The sequence below is a fragment of the Apus apus genome, chromosome 1 (genome assembly GCF_020740795.1).
Source record: "Apus apus isolate bApuApu2 chromosome 1, bApuApu2.pri.cur, whole genome shotgun sequence".
NCBI lineage: Eukaryota > Metazoa > Chordata > Aves > Apodiformes > Apodidae > Apus > Apus apus.
The window spans coordinates 59,443,183-59,465,249 of record NC_067282.1 but is presented as its reverse complement, the minus strand read 5'-3'; the positions used below and the strand labels follow the sequence as shown (position 1 = coordinate 59,465,249).

General features: G+C 43.8%; 1 protein-coding gene across 2 annotated transcripts in view; it reads left to right on the top strand.

Annotated features, from left to right (window-relative positions):
* CARS2 (cysteinyl-tRNA synthetase 2, mitochondrial) overlaps window positions 1-21,372 on the top strand; it is a 40,833-nt gene extending 19,461 nt beyond the window's left edge. Inside the window, exons 9-15 of one of the 2 annotated variants that reach the window (XM_051610738.1) lie at window positions 1,624-1,691; window positions 4,336-4,402; window positions 9,340-9,475; window positions 11,484-11,607; window positions 13,679-13,777; window positions 17,301-17,564; window positions 20,370-21,372. In XM_051610738.1, the coding sequence (XP_051466698.1) occupies window positions 1,624-1,691; window positions 4,336-4,402; window positions 9,340-9,475; window positions 11,484-11,607; window positions 13,679-13,777; window positions 17,301-17,564; window positions 20,370-20,444 (833 nt within the window). In that variant the 3' untranslated portion in view covers window positions 20,445-21,372. Of the gene's footprint in view, window positions 1-1,623; window positions 1,692-4,335; window positions 4,403-9,336; window positions 9,476-11,483; window positions 11,608-13,678; window positions 13,778-17,300; window positions 17,565-20,369 lie in introns of both variants that reach the window. The other variant, XM_051610748.1, reaches the window with a different exon arrangement.
* The last annotated feature ends 695 nt before the right edge of the window (window positions 21,373-22,067 follow it).

Here is a 22,067-nt window from a genome sequence, read left to right as displayed (position 1 = left end):
AATTACCTCAACAGGCTGGACAACTGTGATGAAAATGAGATTTTGGTTTGATCATAGGTATCTGCTGGATCTGGTTCTGAATGCGTAGATCTCTTGATTCATTCCTTCTCCCCTCAGAGTGCGTTGTGCAAACTTAAATTTCCAGGTGATTGGGGTAGGACCAGAGGTAGCCTTCTTAGGGAGAATCCGTGCTGCCTTGAATCAGTGTCAGAAACAGCTAAGAAGTGAAACCAGATGTTTTTCACATCTGTTACCAGGCCTGAGCGTGTTCCTTTTGTATCCAGATGAGTGTAATGGGGATTTTACCCACTTGTGAAAGAGAGGGGTGCCAGGCAAGACTGTGTGGGGAGGAGCACAAAATGCAGACAGCTGCATGGGCTGCTGAGCCAGAAAAGCCACCTTTGCCATCACCACCTGTAAAAGCAGAAGCATGATCTTATGCTGTGCTTGCAGAACACCTTGGGGCATTTGTCACGCTGGACTGCCAAATCTGAAAAAATACGGAGTGCTGATGTGTTATTAATGAGTAAGAAAAGCTCCTGCTTAAAAATTGGCCTCTAAGTATGATTAAGTGCTGGATTCTGCAGTTCACGAAGGGCCTGGAAATTGCGTGTTAGTTGAGAGTGCTCGTTAACTTACAGGATTAGGAGAGGCCAATTAATTCTTTTAACATTTCTGAAAGGATACTGCTTTTATCAGCTACATATTTGGCATCTCTCTGGTGCTGTGAGTAACTGATGTTTTCCACCAGTGGTGGTGCTGTGGCTAGCATGGATGAGGCCCAGGAGTGTACAGCCTGAGTTTGCCCATCTCCTGTCTTGCTTTGACAGAACTTTTAGTCCAGAAGCCAAGCTCTACATGCTCTCCTTAACATGGTGGAGATGGCTACTGCCCTTTTCCTGTACCACAGCCCTGCAAATCAACAGTCCACGTGGCTGTTGAAAGCTCTACCTGAGAGATTGCATTTTAAAATAAGCAAATTCAAATTAGTCATGATAGCTACATCCTTCCTTCCCCCTTGTTTTTATCTCAGTTTCCCAAAGTCTGGAGAAATAGGGACTGTGTAGAATATGAATTTTGCATGTAAGGTATTTTGAACCAGGACAATAAACTTTTGGATTAAAAAAATCAAGGTAACAGCTACCAGCAAGTAATAAGTAGAGAAAATTGTTTGAGATACTGTAATTTGAGATCACTGGAAGATTCTTAAAGGTCTTAAAATATGTTTGGAAAATAAAGAGTAACAGGTAAGGTGCTTTTCTGTGAAGACTGAAAAGTATTTCCTTGCATGCTTATTTTAATAATTTTATTATCAATTCTGAGCAGAGAGACTTTTTGTATTTTCCTTGTTAATGTCTCTGGTGATGGTGGTGTGGGGTTTTTTTAACATTTTATTTTCCAGTGTTTTAAAATTCATCTGGCCAAAATTGAGAATGAGGAGATGTGAAGGACTGTAGGCAAAGCTACTGAAAATTAGGTTACATTGAAATGGTTGGCACATATATATCACAGCATATGCTGCCCCCAGTGTTCCCAGTGTCTCAGTGCAGTCTTTCTCATTTGCTCCCCATTCAGAAGCATGCTCATTTATCCTGATTAATTTTTTATTTTTTTTTGTTCTAGGGCATTTGCATGTTAAAGGAAGTAAAGAAAAAATGTCCAAGTCATTAAAAAACTACGTAACAATTAAGGTAATCTATTTCTGTGAATTGAAGCAATGTATATCTGTAATATGTAAATACTAATCACAGCCTTCTTGAGAAAATGCTGGAGCATGTGCTTGCACAGCAGTGAAAGATCTGAAGCAGAGTGTCTCTCTCACCCTGGTGTAGCAGTTATCATGGATCTGGGTGTAGAAACCTGCTTGGTCTCAGGGTTTGCCTATAAACTGGCTCTTGCTGACCTAAGAGGGTTTGTAGGAGCAGCATTTGTGGCCAGTAACAGACACATTATACATTTGTGGTTGAACTCGACAAACTCTATTACCTTTTCCAGCCTGAATGATTCTGTTCTGTAGTGCTGTGTTCTTGTCTGTCTGCTCTTAATAGTGGATATGCTTTTGGGACTTGGTAAAGAGCGGTTGTTTTTCCCTTTTTCTGCTTTAGCTGAAATGGGAGGTAGTGTCAGCACTTTGTCAGGAAGCTATCAGGTGTCCTGCAGCTGTGCTATGCCAGTGGCCTCTCATATTCTCCTTTATTTTTATACAGTCACCTTGCTGACGCACAGAGAGCTTTGTCTTTTGGTACCTACAAGCCATGTCAACATGTCCTGTTTTACTGTGTCCCAAAGTCTGTGGTGTAGCCCAGAGCAGAGTTTCTCTGCTAGGCATGTGCTGTCATGATGGGTGACACCTATTGCTAGAAGTGGGTGATTTCCTTCCTTTAGACAAAGCTTGGGAGGCTGTTTCAGCACATATGTTCCCCTTCGCCCTCTTGGAAGACTTAATTAAAATCCCTTTAAAAATGAGTTCAATATGAGCTGCTTTATTCTTAATTCTCCTGATGCTGTCTGGGTACAGTTAAGCCCTGTCTCCCTCAGGAAAATGACCCATCACTCACAGACATCTCCTGAGTCTCAGCAGGCGTTGTGGACAGAGTGGAGAAGTGACCATGGATGCAATGTATGCAGTTAAAAATCATGTATAGAAACATTCCCATCCATGTCTGCAGTGGGACTTCCCTGCATTGAGAGAACAAAAACTCTCTTCCCTTGTGGGTCTTTTAATTTCTGCTCCTTGACTTGGCTAACAAGGATTAATCCTTCCCTATAAGCAACTTGCAGTCCAGTGAAACAAATTTATTCTCGTACTGCCTTCCTGCATCTTGAAAGTGAAGCCCTACGTGGAAGTTCCTACACCTGCTCTGAAAGAGGGGAGGCCCCTCTGGCACAGTCCTGGCATTCCAGGCCATCAGCTGGGCATGGCCACCTTGTATCCTCCATGTCTGTCTTCCCTGTTTTCCCTCCCCCTTGTCCCCTTCTCTTGATTTTTTTTTTTTTTAAATATCTGTTAGTTCTGACCCCTAAAATCAAGCACCTTGTGATAATGCATGGCCAAGCAACCTGCTTTGAAAGGGCAGTGGTACTTTCCCTGTGATCCATTTTTAACCAAATGCAGAATGATTTTTTTTCTCTTCAAATGGTCCTTTCCCAAATTCGAATTTATTTCTCTACTTTACTCCTATTGTTCTACCTCTGTGTATTACTGTAAAGCTTCTGGAAAAACTGGGTACACTCAGATATTGAGTTTATTTTAAAAACAAACAAAAAACCCCACAACAAAGAAGTAACATCAAAACAGTTAATGTCACTGTCTGGTTCTTGATTTAGGTTACCCTGATTCCTTCTTTTTTTTTTCACATGAGAGAAAGCACATAACTGACACTTTACTGCTTTCTGTGTTCAGGCTGATATAGTCTGGTCACAGAAGCTAAATTTTGAAATGTGCATCTTTCAGCAAATGACACTTTCCAAGTTTTCTCACTTTTATTGACTTCTTATGATTTTCTATTTCAATTGAGCTTCGGTGTTGCAAACTTGCCATCACCAGTTTCCAAATTAAAAGGAAAAAAGCAGGAATGCATTGTTCACAGTCAGTCTGCCACAGTGTCCAGCCTTGCTGAGAGCACAGCTGGAAGTGATTAAATGGTTTATCATTCCCAGCATTTAAATAGTTCTTTTTACTATTAATATAAATTCATTGCACTACTAGTAACAGTTTACTATTTACTGTAGTAAATTATTTGTAAAGCTAGAGAAATATTGAAGAGAAATTAATGAGGTTTTGTAATTAACACAGATAAATTCTAGCAATGTATTTTTTTAAAAAAAGGTTATTTGTGTTTACTCCCTATTTTCTTTCATATTCTAGTCCTGCAGGAAAAGTACACTTACTTTCTTTTTCAATAGATCTTTCTTTTTTTCATAAAGTTTGCAAAACTCATGAGCTGTCCTTTCCTTCAAGATTACATCCCAATCTTAGTCTGGTAATTTCAGTTTGTGGTTTTTTTTTTTTTTTTGCAAAGGTCTTTATAGAGTGTATGTTTAATCATAATTAAAAAGTACTTTTACTGTCTTATATTTGACATTGTGTGTGTATTTAAATCTTGTATGTATGCTTACACATCTATCTTATATGGAATTAGATTTTATTTCATTTAGTCTTTAAACAAGTGTTATGGTTTAAAGCTTTATGGCTATCTTAAGCTACAAAGATGGGTTATTTGTCATGTCATTTTGTATGAAATGGACTGTGAAAGGAGTGTAAAAGGGTGGAAGAACTCTTGAAGAAATGGTTTGATATAATGCTAAAAATGTCTTTTTGTGGGTGGAGTTTAGGAATTCCTGCAGAAATTTTCATCAGATCAATTCAGGATGTTTTGTCTGCGCAGCAGATACAGCTCAGGTAAGGAAGAAAATCCCCTCATTTGTTGAGATATGCATGTTTTTCCCTGCACGCTTCCCAAACCGGTGGTGCGGTGCCCTTGCAGTTCCTCTCCAGCGGGTGGGAAGGTTGGTGGTGCTCTGCAGGGCTGCCCTTTGGCTCTCATGTAGAAAAGCATCTTTTCAGAGCACAGTACGTAATCATTCATCTGAATACCTTCATGAGCTGCAGTTAATTGCAACTCTCAATTAATTGCACTTCCAATTAATGAATTACCTCCATCTCTGATTTGCATCTGTTGCAGTCACTTGTATTTCATTCACGATCAGCTGTTTTTGGAGACTTATCTAGGTAGAGCTTTGCCTTATATATCTGTAGGGTATGACAAGGGCTTGCTAATAACTTTTTATCTCCCTGCTGTGTTATTAGTTTTTGTCCTGTGGAGTTACTGAGTGTTCAAGCGGTTCTGTGGTGCAGTGCAGCTCGCTTACACCAGCACTTGATAACCTAATTATTATCTTAGCCTGGCAATCACTGCTGTTGGGGAGAGGTGAAGGAGATTTTGTCAGCTTCCCTCTACACTGTGGTGTTTCCAGCAGGCAGATGCTACTTTGCACTGGAAGAGGTTTTCATACAGATAGTGTTTTTACCAGTTTATTTGGGCTTGAGAAAAGCAGATGATAGTTCCCTAACTGTTGCTGGGTCATCTGGCTTGTTGGCCATCCTGGCATTGTGAGGGGATGGTGGAGCACAGGCAGCACCTGCTGTGTTATTTCGGTGGGCCTCTAGCAGCCTCAGATAAAGCACCTCTAGTTGAGTGACTGGGAGAGCTGGTGTGGTTAAGGCTCTGTGGCTTTGCTAGTGCTCATCAGTGTGCAGTGCACTGCAAACCTTTATAGAGGTGCAGCCATTGAGTGAGAAGTTTTTTGCTCGTTGCTACCAGTAGCTGCCTGCAGGATCCACATGTCTGAAGTTCTTGGTGGAGCCACCCTCTCCTAAGGCAGCTGAAGGCATTGGGAATGCCATATATCCCTGAAATATTTTGAAGCATGAGATAGTAAAGAGACTGCTGGTTCTTCACTGCTGACCTCCGCCGTTATAGGAAGGGAGGAGCAGATCCTGGTGGGAGGTTTGCTGAAGGGCAAGTCCACATTTAGAGCAGGAGAAGGGACAGACAGCAGGGAGCACTGCCATCGTGAGGTGAGCTGGTGAGATGGTGGCATACCTGGCTGGTGCCACAGGACAGTGGCACACCTGGCTGTTTGTCTCTGTCAGGAGATAAAACAGATTGTGCACACTGGCTTGAGAGTCTTGAACAAATGTGCATTTAAAACAAAAGAAGGAAGAAGGCTAGCATCTACAACACAATCATGTATACGTTTGTCCTGTAAACAAAAGCCAAATGGCTGGCAAATTGTAAGGTTGCCTGAGGGCTAGGAGCAGCACTGGAGCCCTGCAGCTGAGGGCTGCCTGCCTGCCTCCAGCTTTCTCAGCTGCACCTCAGCTAGCTGCATTTGAGCCTCTTCGAGAAGGACACGACCCTTTTTTTGCCTTACTTCTAAGCTTAATATCTTCCTTGATAAAAATAGAGGGCTACCTGAGCAAATACAGGTGCTTTGCTGAGAGCACACGGTGGGATTATGCCAGAGTGCCAGCAAGCCACCTGGCAGATAGGGATTGCTCTCGAGTCTGCTGCACTTGCCACCTGCACCCTCTGAGGTGTAGGTGCAGTCATTCCCTGTCAGATAAAAAGCCAGAGTCAGTCCCTGCTGAGCCAGGTATTTACTGTGCAGCCCCTCAGTTTATGTCCCTGATACCAATTCACTTTGGTCTGAAGCTAAGTTTACCACACTCCTCATCTTGCTATCTGCTTCTTAAATATTTTTATTAGAAGTGAGATCCCAAGCATCTTCTGTTTGCTCATAAAAAGGTTTTTGTGGACAAAACCTCTTGGCAATGATTCCTGCCATCCCTGCTTGTGAAGAAGAGTCTTTTGTGCTTGCTCAAATTCAGGTTGAGGGGGTCAGGTGATGTTACTGTGCTGTTGGATCAAGCCCATGAAACATCTTTGTAGACATGCAGGTGGGGGCAGCACCTGACAGCTGGGAATGGCTCGTGCTTGGTGCTGGGGTTTGCATGGATCTTGGGCTTGGAATGGGCCTTTGCTGTCTGGGCTACCTCCTGCCTGTGTGTGTGCTGATGGGCACCTGGGGACAAACTCGACTCCAAGCTGCCCCAGCAACAGAGGAGTGTGGCCTGGAGGGGTACGTGCATGTGTTTCGTGGGAGTGGGGATCCCCTTGCGTGGTGGTTGTTGTCACAGAGAGGGTAAAGCTGGATTCCTTGCCTGTGGTGAAGAGGAGAAAAATCGCAAGAAAGAGGCTTTGACATAGGACATCACCCAGGCACGGCCTGTCTCTGCAGGGGGTCCCTCTGCTCCATCCCCCTCTCTGCGGGCTCAGACTGGTGGGGCTGAGCTGCTCGGGGTTAAGTTGAGCTCTGGATGCAGTGATGGTGATCTGAGCCTTCTGCTCTGGCTGATGCCTCTGGCTCTCCCCTTCTTGGCCTGAATCACCAGCCTTCGGCCCACCTGGGACTGTTGGGAAAAACTCTTTCCTAGGTGCCACAGGGAGCAGCGTGGTGCCCCACCACTGACGTGACATCCCTGCCAGGTGTAGTTTTTATAAGAAGTCTCCAAAGCCCTGGGGAGCCTTGTTGTTAGGCACTGCTTTTCCTCTTGTGTCATCAGCAGTGGCTTTCTTTTTCCAGCTAGGTGGAGGGGCTGTGAGCTTGCTGCAGGCAGCAGGGTTCTGCCCCCAGAATGTTCTCCTGGTCACCAGAACCCCTCAGGTTCTCAGAATCACCAGAGCAAACTGTAACATTTTGGTCCCTCCAGTCTTTAATTACTTGATGATGCTAATAAAAACATGTTTTGTAATTTGACAAGTTAGTAATGATGCCCTCGGTGGCAAAGGAGGGAAGGAAAGGGAGTACAGGGAAGATCTGTAGAGCTGGGCTTGCCTGTGCCATGCTGTGAGCTTGCAGTACCTGGAGAGTGCCATGAATCGGGGAAGAAGAATGGCTTTAATCAAAGCAGGTTTCATCAGGATAAAATTTCATCAGGTATTCCTCCTGGAGTCCCTGTAACCAGGGTAATCAGTTGAGTAATTTTAGTGGATATAAATGACCTCTTTCAATATCTCATTGTTTTCTAAAAGTCTGTACATCGGTCTTTTTAAAAGCTGACTAAAGCTTAATTTTAAAATCAGTGTTGATGAGGCAGTAATGCAGATTTTTAATTACACATGAGTAGATAATCTGACAAATACAGGTTCACACTTACACCTTAGTTATACTGGGATATTTTGTATGTAAAGTCTGTTTAAACATTAGGCTTCTTTGGGATTTAGGCTAACGGAATTGAGATAAGGTGTCACATCTGGCTGCTGCTGCCCCCTGAGATCTGTCCACTTGCTCAGACTGCCTGCTCTACAGAGTCTGTGTCTGGGCAGTGCTGGGTAATTGCACAGAGCAGTGGCTGTAACATGTGCAGGACCAGAGGTGAGATTGCGGTGGAAACTACAGGTGATGCTCAGTATTGATGAGATTAGGAATATGCTGAAAACTGTAGTTTGGATGTACTTTAGCGCAGAGGTCAGGCATAAAACGGTGAAGCAATACTGCACTGGTTACAGATGGCTCTTTGATACAGACTCTGGTGTGATACTGTGGGAAGGAATCCATTTAAACTTAGGCCTGTTCTTGGTGGACACAACTTCCACCAAATTTGGGTGAGCTGTCTTGTGTGAGGGCCAAGTGCTCTTCTACAGAAGATTGTGCATTACTGTACAGATTTAAAAATTTCCTCTTGCTGATGGCAGCTCACAGCAAAAGTGCCAGGGGACCAGTCCAGCACTGGCACTTCTGAGGGCTTGGGAAGGCAAGAGGAGCCTGCTTAACCCTGAGCCAGCAGAAGTGCACACTGACAGTTCCCGAAATGCAGTTGCCTGCTGAAGCTAGAGTCCAGCAGAATGCAGTGGGGGTGTCCATGTACATGGGTGCCATGTAAACAGGGGGGCTGATGTCATCTTTCCAGTTGATGGAATTGAAGCATGGTAGGGTTAGGTTATAGCAGATCCCATCACAAAGCAGAGCTCTGCTTAGGATGCAATGAATCATTTACATTAAGGTTTTATCCTTCTTTCCAGCAACTACAAGAGGCATAAATATAAGTGTGTAAGTTTGGTGTGAAGAATGTCATCCCAGGCATGCCCTTACAAGTTTAAACAATTTGTATTTTCTCTAATGGTTGCCTCTGAAAATTGCTGTGGTCAGTTTAGCTTTGATATTGTGGGGGAATTGTGTATCTAGTGCAAAATCTAGACTATAAATTTTTAGGTGCTTTTTAGATGCTGGTGAAGCAGCCCTTTAGCTATTAGTGCCTGTATTCCTCATAGAGTCAGTGGTGATGGTTAGGTCTCTTTGGAGGTTTCAAAAGACAGATCATGTCTACCTAAATGAGAAAAAGAACAGAATTTAGGGGTGAGATCAAAGGTATGTCTTGACAACTTAAATCTGAGAGGATGCTTAGAAATATATCCAATCCAAATGCTTTGGAGTAATAACTTCACAGAGAAATTCAATAATGAGAAAAACGTTGAAAGTCAAGTAGCTATTGCTTCAGTCAGCTTCCAGACACTTTTTGAATAAATCTGTTACCTTTCCAAGCAGGTTATACTTTCTCATATGTAGTGATTATCTTTTATATTGATTTAATTCACCTACTGTGCACGACGAATGGAGTTTTAATTAAATGTGCAATTAATTGTAAGAAAAGCTTGCTGTGACAAATAATAACAAGGTTTTCCTGGCATGACTTAATCTCAGAATATTATTCCTGTGTATGACAGACAACATCCTCTCTATCATAACACCCAAATATTTTCTCTTTCTTAGCAGTAGAATTTGGCGACGAAACCATGGATGATGCAAAGCACGTTCTTCAGGCAATCTCCTCATTTATTAGAGATGCAAATGCTTATATAAAAGGACAGCTGGTATGTGACCCTGTTAGAGAAGACATACTGTGGGAAAGGTAAGTGCACCTCCTCTATCTTAGAGATGGTGATTATATGAGCAGTAGTTTGCTGACAGGCTCCTTGGACTAATCAGTGTAGTGCACCAAGTTCTGTTTAAGAAGCAGGACAAGAAGGACTGAGAAGCATTCTTCCCTGCCAGCCCTCACCAAGGGCAGGTTTTTTTTTTCCTTTTTCTAGCCAGCTGCTTTTCCTCATAGTCTGTTAACACTTAGTTCATTTTATTTTTAAAATCTGTGTTATTTTTGTAGTGTGCCTGTCCCAACACTTGCATCATTTCCCCTTTCATGTGATGTAGAAGGTAAAGCTGTGAACAGAGTTGTCAGGCTACCCAGTTCCTAAGTAGAACTGTGCATTAGTGACTGAAGAAGGAAGAGGACAACTGGAATGTCATGGGCACATGAGCTTGTAATCAAGCTGGCTGGCACTGTGGCATGGAGCAGGGGAGAGAAGGGGTTGCTGAGAAACTGGCTGGGGGCAGAGATGTCACAGGGAAAGAAGAAATGTTGGTTGATGTGACCCTGGCATTGACGAGGAGAATCTTCTTTGGAATCCCTCAAGAAAACTTAGTAAGTTGATCTTCCAGGAGAGAGACCTGCTGTGTGTTGGGTGCAAAGCTTGGAAGATGAGCACAGTGCTCTGGAGTTGGGGTTGGAGGGATGTTGAGTGCCTTGAAGCTCTGGGACATAGGATCAGAGGGGAAGAGTTCTGTGCTGTAGAAGAGAGAGGTGGCTTCTGTGTTCTGTGGGCACCTCACTGGGTGAGGGGAGCTTGCAGCTGCACCAGCTAAGGCTTGCAAGGGGCACTGGAACATGTTAAAGGGAAGGGGAGCTGAATTAACTACTTGTGATATTTGGCAGAAGGGAGTCCTTCAGCAGGAAGCTGCTGGAGTCCTGTTGGTGCAAGATAAGGCTGAGAGATGTGAGGCATGGGGGGAAGTTGAAATGGATTGTCGGGGGTGGGGGGATGTGGGAGGGCACAACATTTTAAGCTGATGATACACAACCAAAATGCAACAGCTCTTAATTAGGAATGTGGTAGATGTTCAGCACAGAGGGGGAGGCTTGCACGGAGGACTGTTGGGAGGAATGAGCTAGGGCATCAGCCATTTGATGTCTGAACGGAGGGAGACATTCCAGGCAAGAAGACTCAGAAACAGGCAGAACAGGGTTCAGGATTGCCCCAGAGATGCTAGGAAAGCTTGATGTTCCCCAGGTAACCCTGCTTCCTGAGCTTTATCATGAAATAGCATCCTTGGGTCAGTACTACTGAGGTCCCGTTTGCCTGGCTGTGTGCAGGAGCACAGCAGCTCTTTGCAGCTTAGCATTTATTCCTGCTGCTGGGCTTACCCTCCTGCTCAAAGAGGCTGCAGCCAGAGACACTGGTCCTGCAGCCCTGAGTGCTGGTTGCCCAGTGGCTTTTGGTGCTGTTACAGGAATGGTCCCACCAGTCCTTTCCATCTGGGCCAAGCCGAGTGGAGTCCCGGGGCTGGGATTGGGCTTGCCTGGGAAGTGAGGAAGCAGCTCCTGCTTCCAAGCTGGATCCTGCCAACAGGATGCCTGGCTGACCCTAAGTCAGCTCTCATGCTGGGCACCGGAGTGATGTGCGTGACATGGCTTGGGAAGAGCAACATGGTGTTACCGTGAAAAATGGGATGCTGGAAGAAGAAAGTTACCCAAATCATTAATGTGCTTAATATCAATCTCATTTTCCCTCTGTTTTTAAAGGATTAAGGCAAGCCTTCCTCTCCCATTTTTGGTTCCTGTGATTAACTGTGCATCTACTGAATGGATGATGCACATTGCATTTTGACACACGTCAAGGTTTTCCTTTTGCAGCTGAAAGATGTATATTCTCTGATCCGTGTAGCATCGCCTATCATAGGACAGCAAGGAAGGAAACTACAGTGTCCTTTCAATGACTCCCTGAGGCTGAATAGCTGATGAATTCAGTGTACTGCTGGCATCTTGTTTGTCCTACCTTAAACATTACCTTTTCTTCTTGAAGGCTAGCCAACACGAAAGTAACTGTGAAGGCTGCGTTTGCAGATGACTTTGACACCTCCAGGGCTGTTGCAGCAATTATGGACCTCATTCACCATGGCAACAGACAGCTTAAGGCTGTTACTAAGGTAACCTATTAGGATACAGAGATCAGAAAATGACAGCTGTCCACTGTCCTACTGTTTAATGCAGACAGATTAGTTTATTGTTCACATAGGAAGCCAGCAGAAACAAAGCTCTGTAAATTGTTGACCTTAATGGTGCCCGTTTGTCCTGACCGTATTGCAGGAATTGTGTACAGCTGTTGTTTCTGCTTCCTTGTCTCAAAAGGATGTTTCTTTCCTGCTGCCCTGTGTTACTTAAATCTGAGGCTTTTGAAAGGCCTGAAGCCATTGTGGCATGCTGCTCATTTTAGTGCAGTTTTTGTGTTTTTACCCTGCTTCTTTGCTTAATACCTATGCTCAGAAATCAACTTACTTTGGGAAATGGGAGGTGGTGTTGTTCATGGGGGTTTTTCGGCAGGCGGTCCCAGGTGCCACGGGACATTGGTGGTGGTGAGTTCAGTTGGGGACTGAGTGGTTTCTGCTGTTGGCAAATTGTACCTGTGGCCCCAGCGTGCCTGCATGAGTCAGTCTTCAGATGGCTTTTGGCAAATGGAGACCCTATTAAGATCTCTCAATGCTGATGCTCAGAAAGCATCTGGTAAGGACCAGCCCTGATGAGTAAACACCATCTGAAGCACTTCTGGCTCTCCTTGTACTACCAGCTCCCTTTCTTGCTTTAGGTGAGCAGCTCAGCCTTGTTGCTGTTCTCCTTGACTGCTGGTGTTTTCCACCATGTTTGTGCTGTAAAAGAAATGCTGACTACATAGTTGTAACTGATTTTAAGAGAGAATTTGCCCATTGGTTTAGAAATCCTGTCTCCTTCTGGTCCTGTCTTGGTGCTTGATGTGGGCTTTAAGTTCTTGGCCTTATCTTTACAAAATGACTCTGAGTGAATCCCTGACCCAAACCAGTTTGCAGCAGGGATTTGTAAGAGATTGCCACTCCTAAATACAAGTAGCCTCATTTTGCCAGTTGTTGCTCATTTCCCCTGAATTCCTTCTGTCAGGTCGTTTGTTGAGAATTGGGTGGGATATTTGTGGGGCAGCTGACTCAGATTTCTGGTTGTGGTGGTGGGAGCTTTTCTGGGTGCAGCCTGGCTGGCTGAGAGCTACTTCTTACTGACTGTGTGCATAGTTCTTTTCCTTAAGAACTCTGAGTAAATTCACATAAACATAACTATTCATTCTTCTCTAACTTTCTTGCCAGTCTTGCCTTAGTTGGCACATTCCTGTTTCTGTCCCTCAACCATCTACTTCAGCTCTTTCTGGTTCAGATCCTTTGCAGATTTGAGTTTATGGCTTATCTCAGGCCCTAATGAAGATGTTATATAAAATCCAATACCAGCTGGTAATTTCATAGAATCATAGAATGGTTTGAGTTGGAAGGGACCTCAAAGATCATCTAAATCCAAACCCTGTGCATGGGCAGGGACATCTCCCACTAGACCAGGTTGCTCAGAGTTGTGTATATCATCACTTTTCTTTTAGGTAAGGGTTAGTTCCTTAAGTTGCTTCTCATTATAATTTAATATTAATTTTAATTTTTGTTTGTGAAATAAAAATGGATGAAAGAAAGAAATACATGTGTTCTTAAAACAACTATTTTACCATGGCTGCTGGTTGCTGGGCATGACCAAATGCCATAAGCTACCTCAAAGTAGTCTTAATGTTATTTCAATCAATAAGACACTTGAAAATGTGTGGGTTTTTTAAAAATAATTTATTTTACAGATGCTATTGAAGCTGGGGTTTTATTCTTTTATTTTGTTGTCATACACACAGGCCTTTCATGCCCAGAAGTGCTATTTTTAAGTCCCATTTACTGTTCACACATAATGCATGGCAGCTTCATGCATCTCTCCTTCTTGCTGCACATGCTGATAAAAAGCTCTCCCCTTCCCCCATTTACTTAAATCTTTTCCCCTTGTGTTCTGAGATGCTTTTATATCTAAAGTTCCTTCCTGGGCAGGTGTTTCTGGTGGAGTTAGATCTATATAATTAGTGATAGTTTTCCCTTGTGGACTAGGCTACAGAGAGATGCTGAGTACTGTAATATGTATTGACTGGACAATCTCTTCTGAGTGTTTTTTAAACAGGATGCTGGATCTCCCAGAAGCTCTGTTGTGTATGGAAGCATTATTTCCTATATAGAAGGCTTTTTTAATGCCCTTGGGATGTCCTTTGGAGAAAGACAGGTATGAAACATCTCTTCTGTGTGTTCTAGTATATGGTAGCAGTGCCAGCATGTGTTTTATAGGCAGCTTTCTAAAAGCATCAGATGTAACAAAGTTATTTATGGTTTAGAAAATCTTCTTGCACTGCTTGCTGTTCCTGCTGTGAAGTCCCAGCATGTGAGAAGCTGGAACAAAGTGTGGACTTTTTTCTTCTCAGAGGTACTCCCGGGTGACTTCTGCAGTAGTTGTGCTGTAGAAATTAAAGTTTGAGGAATTAAATGAAAAAAAGTTAGGATTGGAGTCCTTTTAAGTTGGTCCTCTTATGTCTCTGGCTTTTCCTGGCTGCTCTTCTATTTGATGATGGTTGCACTGAAGCTGACATCAAGAGCCATATGGATATTTGCAGTTGTGATGTCCCTGCACAGCAGGAGCTGGGATCCAGCTCCTCTGCAGAAAGCCAGGGCATGGGAAAGGGGCTCCTCTACCTTGAGCTGTGGTAGAGTGTGGGGAGGAGAGGGCAGCGGGGGCTGTCATTGGAAATAGCTTACATATCCTCTAGTGCTTGAAAAGGTAGGAATGAGGAGAGAAAAGCTCAAGGCACAGGGAAGAGAGTGATGAATATGGAGGTGATATCCTAACGTACCAAAGGGGAGCATTTAAAATGGCTTTAGGTGTTGGAGACTTGCAGGCTGTTTTGTGCCTCTCTCCTGCTCCAATCTGGAGCTGAAAACCAAGAAGTTGAAAACTGTCTTTAGAGAAACTATTTTAAAAAAATTATTTTGGGGAGGGGGAGAAGACGATAAGAAAGTGACCTTATTCATCCTTTGAAAGTCATAGCAATAAATGCATTTATTTACTTTGCCTCCTTGTGGGTTTTTCTACAAAAGTTCTTCCAAAACACTGGTTGGATGTGATTTGGCTGTGTGTTACTCCTCATAACCCATGGTTTGTCATGTTAATTTTCAGTGGCATACTAAGCACTTCTATTTGTTTCTAAGTTGGAAGGCAAAGTCGTTCCTCCAGACTCTGGGCGGTCTGTATGCAGGTGCCTGCTGCATCTTTATTTTTGCTGAAACAAGTGTCTATGAATGCTTTTCTCTTTTGCACGCTGTGCTAGTTTCTCTGGGCAGCAGGGGCAGCAGAAGATGTTGGTTCAAGGTAAGCAGGAAGGAACAGCATGTCAGACACTTCTCTGTCTCTCTGCTCTTTTAGCTTCCAGTAGATGAACCAATATATTTATCAGAAGGGTCTGTGGGCTGCTGCAGGCTAATAAATAAAATGGTGCAGGGATTGTTTTCTGACCTCGAGACCAGCCTCAACAGTTCAGTGTCCAGCCTTTCTTGTCCCTTAGCCAGGTGGCCCAGGTCATCAGCTTGCTGTAGCAGTCCACCACAGGTGATGGTTGCTTTCTGGGAGAGGGCTGGCTGGCCTGGTCGCCCTTGTGCTAACAGTTTCACGTAGAGGCTACGGGGAGCTGTGTTCGGCCCCTCTTCATTTGGAAGTTTGCATATAGCTTGGGAGTCTGTCTTGCTTGTAGGATGGGGTTCATCTCAGCTAATTAGTCTTACAGTCTAATGTAGCTGCCTGTGCTTCTGCAGTAGCTGGTGGAGAGAATAAGGCACGCTGAGGGATGTGTCATCTTAGTCTGGTGGTTGTGTAGAATAAGACTGCCTGTCTCTCTCAGCATTTGCAAGAGAATGAGATTGGAGAGCCACAGTCAGGTAAGATGAATTGGTCTGAAAAGGTGATGGGTAGAAACAGTCGTGCCTGTTTTAGAGCTGGGGAGCAAAGGTGAGGGCTTTTGCTGTGCTATATTGTGGGTGCAGCTGGGGACAAGCAGGTGATCATCTGTAGAGTAGGCAACGGCCGAATTTCTGTATAAAACTTGTAACGAGCTCTTTGGATTGGTTGGTACTGCAGGAGAAATAAGAGGTCAGCCCTGAGAGGCTACACAGTGTTGTACGTGGAAATGTAGTCATTTTATCTCCTAAAGCTGCCCCTCCTTTTGGAGGATCTTGCCTTGTGTCATGAGTATGTGCCTAGTTTGAACTTCGGCAGTGGTGTCTTCAGAGCCATGTTTCTTGTTCCCTTCTTTGTCTTTCTCTTCTGTATTTAAGCATTTATCCATCTCTTTTACTTGCCCTAGATTATGATGGAGCACTTCTGGCACTCTAGATTTGTTATCTTCTTCAATCTCAAACTTCTTCTTTAGTATGTTTACATGTTTTGAAAGTTTGGGGAATTTGTTGCCCTTCATGATTGTGGAGAGCACTGAGCATCTAGTGCTCCAGCCCTTTGATAGCTTCCCCATCTCCACCTTCTCCTCTTTGTTTGCTTCAGTCAGTGACCTCTGCAACGACTCCCTTTCATTTCCATCCTGCTGTTTGGTGACTAAATACAGTCTCTTCTGGCTTTAATTACTCGGCTGCTCTTCTGCTCCCAGTCGAGCGAGTGTTGCTGCCAGCAACTTCGCCCCCCCGCCTTGGTATGTTTGACATCTCACAGCTCCATTCTCTGCTCCCCCTCTCGTGTCTTACTGATAAAATACTACCCGTGCCCTTTCCTTGACTGTTGGAGGTTTGTGCTTCTCCTCCCTCTTAGGAGTTTGCCCCTAATGAGAAACAGGGATGGTTTGTCTCCTGAGAGCAAGACCCAGAGCCTGTCTGTGCCAGTGCTGAGGAGCAGCCTTCCTCTCCTGCTAGCACCTGAGCTCCCGTCCTGGCACCCATCTGACTGGCACCCTCTAGGATGAGCGAGGTCATTGCCTTTCTACAGAGCTGACCAGCAGGACTTCTGCCAAGCCAGAGGCTGGGGAAGCTCAGAGCTGGCTGGGGAAGCTCAGTGCTGGCTGAGGAGAGGGCCAGGCAGCAGCCAGAAAACACCTACTGTGTGAAGTGACTGTTGCTTCTTGCTCAGATCCTGTTCGGTGGCTGAGATTTTGAGTAAGGTGGATCAGTAACAAGTTCTGTGGATGTGGGGAGGTTTTCTGTAGAGGCAAGGAGGAAGGGTGGTCTAGAGACTTGCAGCCAAAATGCCTAATTTTCCTGGTTGTGTTTCCTGAAGAGGATCTGTTGCTCAAAGACAGAGAGAGGGGCTGGGGTGTGCTCTAGCTCTGCAGACTTTTGCAGCCCAGGGACTATCTGAGCTGGCGGCTGGGCTTCCCTTGCTGTGTCAGATGGCTGTTGCCAGGCCACTCGCATGAATTTGTCTAATCCCTTTTTAATTTATGCACGCTTTTGGCATCTAGGAGGTTTCCTGTGGTGATGAGTTCCACAGCTGGGTTATGCAGCACATTATGTCCACATGAGAGCTCTCTACTACAAGGCAGACACTTTCCTGTACAGGAATACACTGAACTACTTCCAAGTATGCCTGTACCGTAACTTTTGTCCAGCACTAGTGAGATTGTGACATTTTAATCGTAGCAATACAATGGAAGATGGCTAACCAAGAGAGGTGATGAGGCTGCTGAGCATGTTGTTCAGTTGGGGTTGACTTTTAAATCGTTCTCAGATGTTTATAAAGCAACTTGTGTGATTCCTAGGTGGCTCTGGGAGGAGGCGACTCGGCTGTGCTCTCTAATGTCATTGATGAGCTTGTAAGGTTCCGCACGAAGGTCCGACATTATGCACTTGCTCTGCCAGAAGCAGCAGCAGAAGCTGCGCCGACAGAGGGTGCTGCGGGAGCCAAAGGACCAAAACAGGAACAAAAGGAAAAGAGGCAGCAGTTAATGCAGGAGAGAAAACCCCTCCTGGAGGCTTGTGACAGTCTGCGTGGAGACCTTGCTGCCTTTGGAATCTACATAAAGGTAGAAGACACTAACCCTCTTTATGAGGCCATTTGTCATTTTTTAAGAGTTTGTTTTTGCTCGTTGGCAGCTTTCAGTGTTGTGCCCTGCTCCTTGTATCACTGCAGTAGCAAGAGGTGGAACTTAAGCCCATCTGGTTGAACTAACATTCTCTTCTGCTCCCTGTGTCTCCATGCAAGCTGTAGCTACCACCAGAGTTACTAAGGCTGTGTTATTTAGCCACTGAAAATACTGTAATATTCAGAAATCCCTAAGTTGCCCAAGTTCAATCCAGAAGGGAAGCTATAAGTGATGTGTGCTGTTTTTCAAAAGATTGCAGAGGAATTGGAAAGTAAACTGTGATTACTTATGAAAATACCTTCTCTCTACCCTCCCCATGTTTCTGCACCAAAAAGATGAGCCCTTATGAGAAAGCACTGTCCATCTTTGGCAGCTCCATTCCCAACTGTTCCTAAGCTGTAAATACTTTGATTCTTGTACTGCTTTTCCCTCCAGTCTGCTTTCTACTTTCAGCCTATACCTAATGCCACTGTGCTTTTCCTTTACCCCAGTTATGTCTCTTGCTCAAGAGAAATCTCTTCACTTCAGCTTATAGTTGTCTCCTGGTTGCAAAGTGTCAACATGACTTTTAATGGGTGCCACTCCTAGTTCCCTTTCCTTCACTGCCCTTCTCACCTCTGCTGCAGCCCTTGGCTCAGTGTTGCTCCTTAGGTGCAAAATAATCCTCCAGTTTCTCTCCAGTGTCTTTCTCCCTCCCTCCCATGCTGCTCATTTTTCCCCAATTTGGGAACTGAGCTTCACATAGTCTCCTTGCCTTGTTTCAGCAATGGGAGGATATAAAGCACAGTGACATTAGGGAGTGAAAGCACACAACCCCTTTAACTGCTGAACATGAAAGCTGTCATTCATCAGTGCACTCATTAAAAGCAAATACAAATTATGGTCAGATGTCTGGTGATCTCAGCTGACAGTGAGTGGGCTGCTACAAACTGGAGTAAGGGCCAAAGCACAGCAGTGGTGAGCTGCAGCTGTGAAAGCAAAGGAAGGCTGTAGGAAGTTGGAACATCTGCTTCCTTAACTTGTTTGTACATAGCTAAATCCTCACTCCACTTTTCTGTCAAGAAAGTTTGCAAATCCAAACAACTGCACTGAGACAAAGTCTTGGAGAAGACGATTCCCCTTTTGATCTATTTGGCAAAACTGCCAAAACCCCACCTCCACCCTTTTGAAGATTGTTTTTATTTTTAAAGGGATTTATGGACATTTAATAACCTCCTGGAAATTTGCCTTAGCCAGAATTCAGCCTGTTGTGTTTATTTCAGGGTGGTTTTTTTTTTTAATAGCGTGAAACTCAACATCAGCTTTCTCCTGCTTGTACCAGAATAGCTTGCTCCTGAAGACAAAGCACACATACATGTCTGGGCACACACAGCACACATCCAAAGCTGAACTCCTGCTATTTTTCTGGAAGTATCTGCAGGTGTGGTGTGAAGGTCCCAGCTCTTGCCTTTGCAGATCCCAGAAGAGTCCTGCCAACTGAGTGATGCAGCTCTGCAGTTCCTCACACAAGGTGTGACCCTACCCAAAACAGGGCCTCCAAAGCCACCCTCCTGCTCAGCTGGGTTGGTTATTGCCAAAACTGCCACAGTAACACAAAGCGTGCCTAACAAGGGCTTGAAGAAGTCATGTGAATTTGTCTTTTTCTATCCAGCCTGATTTCAATGAAACTTCTGTGAGCCCCAGGACACACACACTGTAAGGCATCTGTTAACACGCTCTTGTTCTATCACATGCAGCCAAAGTCAGTAACTTCTGTAGTCCACGTGCAGAAGGAAAAGCAGCAGAACAGATGAAGCATACAAGCCTCTACTCCACCCAGTGCAGACCAAGAACCCCCTGGTTTGGGGCTGGGCAGGGAGAAGCTGGCCACTTTTGGTTCTGAGTAGCAATTTAGGGAACGCTGTAACTTAATTCCATTTAAAATCAACTTTGTAGAAAGGGTAATTTCTCCTTCAGCTTCTAAGTTTGTGATTTCTGTACACGGATTTCTTCTCTCAAGCTGCTCAGTGCAGACATTGTTCTGTTTGAAGTTACAGAACTTGGAACAAATGTATTAAAGTATCCACCAGTCTTTTCATGTTACTACATTGTGCTTGAAATGCAAGTGAATGTGGGAATTCGGCATCAATGTATAAAAAAAAGTTTTAACACACAAATTCCACATTGGGTTCCAGCCTCTGTCCTGAGGCACACTGTTATGTTTCAGTAGTTATATTAACTTTTTGTTTTCAAAAAATCCAGTCAAGCAGCTAGATGTTAACCATCAGAACTGCTCCATTTGACTGTAATAATCTCTTTCAAAAATATGACAGTATTGTGCTACAGATAGTACACAGCAACAGGCTACTATTGCAAAATTCAGAAGGGGATGAAACACGTTAGGCAACATAGTCTCATGTATTGGCCAGAAGCAGAGCTGTTTTCCATGTACAGGAACCATTTCAACATGGCAGTGTGATTGCCTGAGTTTAACAGGATTTACTCATGTGAAAGCGCCAGCACGCTGCTGCAGGATCCCGCACTGAAGAGGTGACGTATTGACTGTAGTCCTTCTTCACTGGAAAGAATTGTCTGAGTTTGTTTTACAACTTTGAGCACTGTCAGGAACAGTGGCATCCCCACCTCTGGATTAATAGCTTTGCTTTAGGAAGCTTGGTTCAAAACCTCTGCCTCCAGATATCTACACATGTATAACACCTGTCTGATGGAGACTGCTGGGACTGACCCACTTTCTTCTTCTTACAGGACAGAGCTGCTGTTTCAACCTGGGAAATTGTGGAAGGAGGGCAAGCAGAGCAGCAGACTGAGAAAAAAAGCTGATCCTTCATCCTTGGACTTGTTTTTAATTTCTGCTGCTTTGGCAGCAGCTGTAAATACTAACACTTTCCAAATAAAATCTTTGGAACAGAATGGCTAACTAAGATACAATACAAAGTGTTGACATTACCATCAGGTAAATAAATACAGGACTGGCAGCAGGTGTGTTTGCAGCACAGGTGGTGGCAACATCCAAAACACAGGGGAGCAGCAGCTGTGTCATCTGCCACAGGTATATTCTAATGCAGGAGCTGTCCCAGCCCCAGTTGCCTCTTCACCTGCACTCACACCCTGTTTTGCTGAGCTGGCATTGAGAATTAAAACATAGTGAAGACAGAGGCAAGAATTTAGTCTTGGCTTTGATGGTGAAAACAGTTTTATGTCCACTGATTTAAAGAATTGTGTTCCTCTCAGAGAAGGAGGTGACACTTTGGCCTTGAAATATGTCCTTGCAGTGTTGTTGGTTTGGTCCTGTGAAATCTTTAAGCATAATATGATAGTAGCCAGTCATCTGCAGGGCTTGGTGTCTTTTCAGCTTTCCTTTCTATTTGCACAGAAGATACTGAGATTTCTCTAGCAGCAGGCATGCAGCATGCTCACAATCTCTCCATCAGGATTGGGAAGATAAATTACCATGTTTGGTTATTACCTGTTCAGTTACCTTTATTCTTTTGCCATGTTCATGTTTAAAAAGTATCCATGGGTGCTGTGGCAGAGAGGCCCCAGTGGCTGAGCTTATATGGGACTTGTACCTTACCTTTTGGAATACTTCCTTTAAATGAATATATGAAAAGATAAAAATAAGAACATAGGTTCATCTGCAAGGAATTTAATTTGCAAATACCATTCACACAAGTCATCAGTTCAAAAGGATAAAGGCTTCTCTTTTTTTCTAGTCTTGAGAATAAAATGTGTTTCTGTTTTTCTGCTCCCTTTCTGGTTACCAGTACTCCTAAAGAAGATGGGCGGGGGCGGAAGGGGGTGGGGGTGGTGTCTTAATTAGCACTTTGCCAGAAGCTCATTTGACCCTGTAGGTATTTTAAATTTCCTAGTTAATGGCTGTACTGCTGTAAACTCGAATGAATGGCCGTCAGTTCAGCTTCTGTGGGAAACGTGATCAGAACACACACAAAAAAGTACACACGCAGTTAATTCGCTATTTTTATTTCCTACCAAAAGAAACTGCTACATTTCCAGAATGTTTAAAAATTGTAACAATTCATATATATTTGTGAATAACAGAATTACAACTTGGGTGTAGATTTAAAACCAACTCTGCAGGTTGAAATCTGTACTGAGCTCTGTTGATTGACTTTGCCTACAAATGCCATTTAGATTACCATACCACTGTTGTTTTTTTTTAAAAAAAAATAAATTAAAGAATTGCTAATTTTAAATGAAAATCAGTAGCTGTCTGAAAATCAGTTTTTATTTTCTGATTTTATTTCAAAGGAGTCAGGCTTCTCTAATAATTTTAGGGAGGGGAAACAATTGTAGCTTAGTTTCCCCAAAGATGTACAGAGTTTACAAAACTGCTTAAATTAAACACCAAAACCCCATCTCTTAGGGGGAGACTTTTTTCAATTAGAGCAAAGTCTGTGAACCCTCATAGACCAAAATGAGCAA